Source organism: Urocitellus parryii, chromosome X (assembly GCF_045843805.1).
Source record: "Urocitellus parryii isolate mUroPar1 chromosome X, mUroPar1.hap1, whole genome shotgun sequence".
Classification (NCBI taxonomy): Eukaryota; Metazoa; Chordata; class Mammalia; order Rodentia; family Sciuridae; genus Urocitellus; species Urocitellus parryii.
Genome location: NC_135547.1, coordinates 79,813,802 through 79,821,059, shown reverse-complemented (window position 1 = coordinate 79,821,059; position 7,258 = coordinate 79,813,802). Strand labels below are relative to the sequence as shown.

Below are 7,258 nucleotides of genomic sequence, written 5' to 3'. Positions count from 1 at the left end.
ACACTCTCCAACCCCTTAAAAAGTATATATTTTTATAAAATAAAAATTCTAACACATTTTTTTTTAATTTGCCAGAGAATTCACTATTGTACACAATTGTTGCTGCTCTGTGCATCTCTAGTTCAGCTCTTACTTAGGGTACAATTCATTGGTTAACATAAATTTTTATTCTTCTACATCCACTGGGAAAAAACACTTATTTTTTTTGTCCTTCCTTGTCTGGCAAATCCTTTCTTGCCTGATCACCTTGTAGTTAAAACTTATAAATATATTAACTATATGTACTATAAAAGTTGTAGTTTCCTGATTTCAGCAGTCAAGTTCGGTATGTCTATGGCGACAGCATGAACCTTCATATGCATGTGAAATGAAGCACACATTCTGAAAAGTCATTAGATAAAAAAGAAAACACCCTCCCCCACCCTCCTTTCTCCCCCACAGTCAGTGTCTATTTTTAGAAACTGACAAAGCATCATTCAATGAATTCAACAAAATCACATTATACAAATATATCACTGGGAATTCTACCTATATATGGAAAGCATCAATTTAAAATAAATAAATAAATGAGATAAAAGAAGATCAGTAGAGGAAGGAGAATGGGGGAGAAGGGGAGGGAAAGGGGAGTAATGGGGACTGAAATGGAGTAAATTCAACTCCATGCATATATGATTTTCTCAAAATGATTTTACAATGTATAATTATAATGCTCCAATAAAAATTCAAAAATATGTCTGTGTTAATGTATGTGCTACTATCCACAGCATTATAAAAGGGAAACCACTCCTTCAGACTTTACACTATTACTATTTGCTAACTTTCAGGTAACAATCTGACTGTTAAAAGAACCAAGTACAGAAGCAGATCAAGGCTTTTGCTCCTCTACTACAAACAGGGGGCCCGTTCACTAGTCTAAAAGGATTTAGCTGCTGATGTTCTCCCCATAAAGCACTTACCAATATTTTTCAGATTTAATAAAGGAAATTAGAGAGCTATAGTCAACCCAAGGGCAAGTGTTAATTGTTATATAAGGATTTCTAATCTCAATACCTAGTACAACTTGACAGGTTGAGAGAACTTTATTACAGGAAACAATGAGCATAATTAAGAAATGGGCATAAATTGTTTTATATAATACATGATTATGAGATTAAATACCTAAAAAAATTTGAAGTACATAATTATTTTTAAACACTTTTAAAAATCACATACAATCTTAAAACCAAAAGCAATTTATTTACAAAATTTCTTACTTGACCAGGAGTGAGAGCCAAGAAACAATATATCAACAATACACAAAAACCTCACCAATAGTCTTTAAGTCAATTTATACAAGGCAACAACAAAAGCAGCTCTTGACTACTGGGCTAGAAAGATGTCCTTCTGAGAATCCTTCAATTTCACAAGAACATATATTTAACCAAAGGGGTCTATGCAAGTAGCACTGTGATACTTATAGGCTCAGCTGAGTGGCAGCCTCTAGAGTGCTGTTCCCTGTCTACCTTACACAGATGCTTCACCACTTTTGTTCATCTCTCTGTCAGCTTCTTCAGCTTTTTTCTCTTTTTCTCCTCCTTTGTCAGTTTTCCCTTTTTCTCCTCTGTTGACTCCTTCCTCCTTTTCTCCTCCACTCTCAGCTCCTTTCTTGACTTTCTCTTCTCCTCCAATGTCAATTCCTTTCTCTTTATTCTCTTCTCCATTGATTTCTTTCTCTCCTTCTTTGTCCTGAACACTGATGTAAACAGCTTTGTTATAGCCTTCCCGGTTCCGAGCAATTTCAATTGCAAAAAACTGGATCCTGGGGGCTAGAAGGTCAATAGAATTGATTATTGTCTTAGTCTCAGGTAATTTCCTAAATCTACTGGAAATATACAGATCCAACTGAATTAACACACAAGCCATTCAAATATAGTCATGAACTTCAGAGATCTTGAATTCTCATCTTGCACCAATGAGAATGAAAATAGTTAACCATTCCAAAATTACTTTTAAAAACAGCAATGTGATCTTTAAATATATAACAAATAATTCAGGCATGGTGGCTCAGGCATGTAATCCCAGTAACTCAGGACACTAAGGAAGGAGGACCATAATTATAACGTCAACCTTGGCAAGGTCAAGGGCAGCACCCACAATTTAGCAAGACCCTGTCTCACAGTTAAAAATGAAAAGCACTGAGGAAGTAGCTCAGTAGTGAAGCACCGCTGAGTTCAAGCCCCAGTATGATCACCCCCCCAAAAAAAGATATAACAAGGGCTGGGGTTGTGGCTCAGTGGTAGAGCACTTTCCTCACATTTATGAGGCGCTGGATTCATCATTCCATCCTCAGCACCACAAAAAATAAATAAATAAATAAATGTATCGTGTCCATCTACAACTAAAAATATTTTGAAAGAAAAACATAACAAATGTTATGTTTTTCAATCTAACTATACATATCACTGATTCAGTAAAATCAGACTCCTCATCCTCCTTACAAAACAATTCCGGAGGCAAGAAACTCACCAAAGATGGTGTTCTCCTCAGTGTAGCCCTGAGAACAATCCAGTCTCAGCAAAGTACCATAGTTGAAGTCTTCTACGATTCCATCAAACTTCAAGCAAAATGGCCTCCATTTCTACAAAGACATAAGACAATGCCTTAGCTGACAAATGCAAAAGAGTGATGTCCTCATGCCAAGAGAGGGGCTTCCACTTTCCAATAAGGAAGTCATTTTACCAAAGTGGAAAAGACCAGGATTGAGGTCACTACTGGTTTCATAGTGAAACAGTATCGTTCTGTGCTATTATCTTTAGGCTGGTATTTCCCTACATAGACTATATTTTAACTTAAAAATACATCTGAATCCTTTACTTTGGAATTAAAATGTGATTTCTTAAACCAGTTCTGTTTTCTTTTGAAGTTATTTGCTAGCTCAGGCAAAATATTCACCCTCACTAAAGCACACATGAAACAAAGAAGGCAGGAATTTGGCCCAAGTCAGAAAGTTAGATTTTAAAAAAGAAGTCCTATCAGTAGTAGTCATTTTCCAAAGATCAGTAACAGCTTGTTAGGAGTTAAAAGTTCAGATTCTTGGGCTGGGGCTTTGGCTCAAGCAGTAGCGCGCTCGCCTGGCATGCATGCAGCCGGGGTTCAATCCTCAGCACCACATACAAACAAAGATATTGTGTCTGCCGAAAATAAATATTAAAAAAAAAATATATATATATATATTCTCTCTCTCTTTAAAAAAATATATTAGCAATAATTATTTAAAAAAAAAGAGTACTGGTGCTAACAATAAAAGATAATTACATAAGCAATGAGAAATATAAGTTTCCCAGTTATCCATGGCCTATAATCACATGAACATAAATACTGAGAATAAAAACACCTTCCAGGGACTAGGGTTATAGCTCAGTGGTAGAGCACTTGCCTAGCATGTGTGAGGCACTGGGTTTGATTCTCAGCATTGCATATAAATAAATAAATAGATAGATAGATAGATAGATAAATAAATAAATAAATGTCTATCCACTACTAAAAATATTTTATAAAAACCTTCCAGGGGCTGGGGATGTGGCTCAAGCGGTAGCGCGCTCGCCTGGCATGCATGCGGCCCGGGTTCGATCCTCAGCACCACATACAAAAAAAGATGTTGTGTCCGCCATAAACTAAAAAAATAAATATTAAAAAAAAAATTCTCTCTCTCTCTCTCCCCCCATGTCTTTGAAAAAAAAAAAAAAAAAAAAACTTCCAGTACCATATCTACCCTCCCCTCTCCAAGCCTTCTGGTCAAACTACCCACTTAAGTAAACTTATTCCTTCTGGCCTAAAAGGTCAGGGTTGGTGGAGATTTGAAGTGTCCAAGCCAAAAAGAAAAAACAATGGATTCGATAAACATAAAAAATTTGTATATGGGGCTGGGGTTGTGGCTCAGTGGTAGAACACTCACCTCACATGTGTGAAGCACTGGGTTTGATCCTCAGCACCACATAAAAATAAATAAATTAAATAAAGGTATTGTGTCCATCTACAACTAAAAAAGTTTTTTAAAAAAATTCATATACCAAAAAAATTATTCATTTCATAATTTACTTAGTTGATTATAACTATTAAAAAGCCCTGAACCTTTAGGTAATTTCTTAAAACAAATTTTAAAAGAATTTAAATGAATAAAAACATACAATCAAAAATTACTGGTTAGGGAGAAGGGGAGGTAAAGGAGAAATACTGGGAAATGATATTGGCCAAATTATATTGTCATACTGTGTGCATGTACAAATAAATACAAATCCAACCATTATGTACAACTATAATGTACCACTAAAAAAAAATGGGAAAAAATTACTGGTTAGCTACTAGGTAATATTTTTAAAGATAATTCTTACCTCCTTAGCTGATTCTGACTTGAGTTCTTCTGGGTCCAACACATCTATCCTGAGTTTCTCAAAATTTTCCCGGAACTCAGAGTATATTTGGTCATCCACTTTGGTGAGTTTCAGGAACTGTGGATCAACTGATGAAATAAGCTACCAGATAATAAAACAACATACAGAAGTTAGTCTCTGATTTACTACCTTCTCTTTACCTACTCTCCCACCAGTTATGGTTCTCAGGGCAGAAGATTTCATTAGGAAGTACTAAAACCTAGGTCTTGCATGAAATTATGACAAAATTTTAAAGGGCATACAATCCCCTCCGCCCATTTGACAACTGGCCCTATTTTTACCTGGCTATCTCTGTCTGTGGGTTGTTCATTAATTCCAAAAATATTTATGAATTGACTATTATGTATATGCCAAATACCCTTTTGTCAGGTAGCAACAAAATAGTACACAGAGAAGTAAAACTTCTCATCATCAAAACAAATTCCTTACCAGGTGCCATGGTACATGCCTGTAATCCCAGCAGCTGGGAAGGCTAAGGCAGGAGGATCACAAGTTCAAAACCAGCCTCAGCAATGTCGAGGCTCTAAGCAACTCAGTGAGACCCTGTCTCTAAATAAAATACAAAAAAGGTCTGGGGATGTGGCTCAGGGGTTCAGTGCCCCTGACCTTAATCCCCAGTATCCAAAAATCAAACAAACAAAAATTTCTTCCACCCCTTTATCTTGGCAAGATTCTTTTTTCAGTTAAGAAATACAAACTATCTCCAAAACGTAACTGTTTAACTTGCTGAGGATACCAAGTACCATACACTATGGTTAAACACTTAATTCTGCTTAAGGATTGAAGGCAGACAACTCACCTTGTAATAGACTTCAGCATGCTGCATTGCTCTCATGGCCCAAGCCATCTCAATATCAGGCTGCAAATGAGTGAAGGATGCCAGGTCAAAAATCCCCCAATCCTGCTACTGAGTAACAAATTAAGAAAGTCTGTGGATATCTAAACAGGACTACCAAAACTGTTAAGTACTGGCAAAGAATAAAAAGTGGGCAAATGGATTTGGATGATCTAATGATTCTTTTGTCCTTATGACAACCCAAAGCAGCTACCTACACAATGTAAGAAACAATGAGCCATTGGCTATCTTTTCCCAGCAGCTAGTGAATGTGTGGGACACTACATAAAGTGGTAGATAATTCAGTTTCTCAGGACTGAGTTAAATCACTGTAAAAGTTAAATAATACATCCACCTATACATTACTGTGTTGTTGGGAGGACAAAGATAACAGATGTAAAACTACTTTTCACTATTGAGTGTAGCGTGTCATAATCATCATTTGTGTTTATCAGATAGTCAATTTCCCACTCTATAACAACTGCAGAAATGAATCAGTATCATGAAGCAGGCCAGGCTATAAATATGTCTGATCAAGCACTCATTACATCCATGTACCTTATGTTATTCCATGTCTTAGACCATGAAGTTTACCTACTTGTCAATCCATGTCTTTGGCTATTTACACTTTGAGGATCCAGTTCCAAGTTCCACTTCCTCAGTGAAGTCTTCTACTGCCTCCATTCTTGGAGGTCTTTCCTTTAGCTAAACCCTTTGGATCTTAGGGCCTGACCCACTCATCCAGAATGTATGACATTCTTATTTAGGTGTTATTACTATTCTCAGTGTCCTTTTGTCATGTTTCTCAAAATACAACATGTGCTTTCTCACAGGGTATCCAAATCAGACACACCAGAAGCCAGTGCAACTTTGCTACAGAATGGAATCAACAGGAGGCCTTTAAAATAACAAACAAACCTTGATTCTTGGCTCCCACCCCCAAGACATTCTAATTTAGTTAATATGGACTGTAATATGGACATGGAGATGTTTAAAAGCTCCCCAGGTGATTCTACAATGTGGCAAAGTTAGTGAGCCACTTTTACAGATATTAGTTCTGTGTCTGCAAACAAAGATTAGAACGAACTGAAAGAAGATGCGGTTTGGGCTCTACGGAAGTTATCAGGGAAGGGGCTTAAAATCTACTGGTAGGACTTGCAGATATCCCAGGCTAGCTTGATGGGTGGGAGCTGTGGTTGAATCATACTCACATCATTGCCATAAGATTCTGCAGGGAGAGAAAGAGCATGTGCCACGGACACCAGCTCCCCGGAAACCTGAAAAGAAAAGAAAAAAAAGAAAAAAGAAAGAAAAAGCAGGGTCGGGGGAGAGTTCAAGGCTCGAATGGGCTCGACTTCTCTACTCACCCAACCCCAAAGCAGGGTCTCACCGGTTCATCGATTCCGCTGGTAGCCTCCATGTTGCAGCGCAGAAAGCGTGTTTTCAGCTTCCCGGAAGTGACTTTTTGCCTGCTCCTTACTCGGTAGGTTGCAAAGTGGAGGAGAGGGCGGGACGAGTGTCGTTCTCCTGCGTCTGCGCCTGTGTGAGGTCTCTGTAACCCGGAGGTAGTCAGTAGCCCCGCCTCACCTGCCCAGCGCTGCCTAGGAGATGGCACGCTGTTTGCGTATTCTAGTTACAGCAGAGCTCTGAGATGATGAGCTGCTCACTGATTCGGTGGTGATCTTAGGAAAAGCCTGAGTTAAAATAGCGCAGCTTTCGTGTCCCCAGTGCGCTATGTGTCTAGCAGAAGTTAGAATTCATACTCTCCATTCATGCTCGCGTACACCACACACACCCCGTAACCTAAACCGAGGAATAAGTCACAGGCTTGGTGCTGCGGATGGAATGCAGCGATGAAGAATTTAGTCCCTGCTTTGGAAGAATTCTGTTTAGTGAAGGCACAGATCATATAATGATAACAGTGCAGCATCATTTGCTGCGGGAGCATGAATGGGGGATACCTAAACTCAGTCATAAGGGCACTTAGCCAAGT

The 7,258-nt window shown here is 38.2% G+C and overlaps 1 protein-coding gene across 1 annotated transcript; it reads right to left on the bottom strand.

Moving 5' to 3' along the window:
- Positions 1-476: 476 nt before the first annotated feature.
- Pbdc1 (polysaccharide biosynthesis domain containing 1) lies at positions 477-6,742 on the bottom strand. The gene is made up of 6 exons (XM_026405579.2): positions 6,656-6,742; positions 6,477-6,542; positions 5,230-5,289; positions 4,371-4,511; positions 2,506-2,617; positions 477-1,805 (listed from the first exon to the last, which is right to left on the bottom strand). The coding sequence occupies exons 1-6, from the start codon at positions 6,683-6,685 to the stop codon at positions 1,504-1,506; spliced, it is 711 nt and encodes a 236-aa protein (XP_026261364.1). The 5' UTR covers positions 6,686-6,742; the 3' UTR covers positions 477-1,503.
- Between the last annotated feature and the right edge of the window lie 516 nt (positions 6,743-7,258).

Bases quoted from the DNA above. Each gene is read 5' to 3' on its own strand.
- Pbdc1 (XM_026405579.2), bottom strand. From the start codon at position 6,685: ATGGAGGCTACCAGCGGAATCGATGAACCG. The intron at 4,512-5,229 runs GTGAGTTGTCTG...ATTATCTGGTAG, and splicing joins ATGCTGAAGTCTATTACAAG to CTTATTTCATCAGTTGATCC. The intron at 1,806-2,505 runs GTGAGTTTCTTG...TTGACCTTCTAG, and splicing joins TGAGGAGAACACCATCTTTG to CCCCCAGGATCCAGTTTTTT.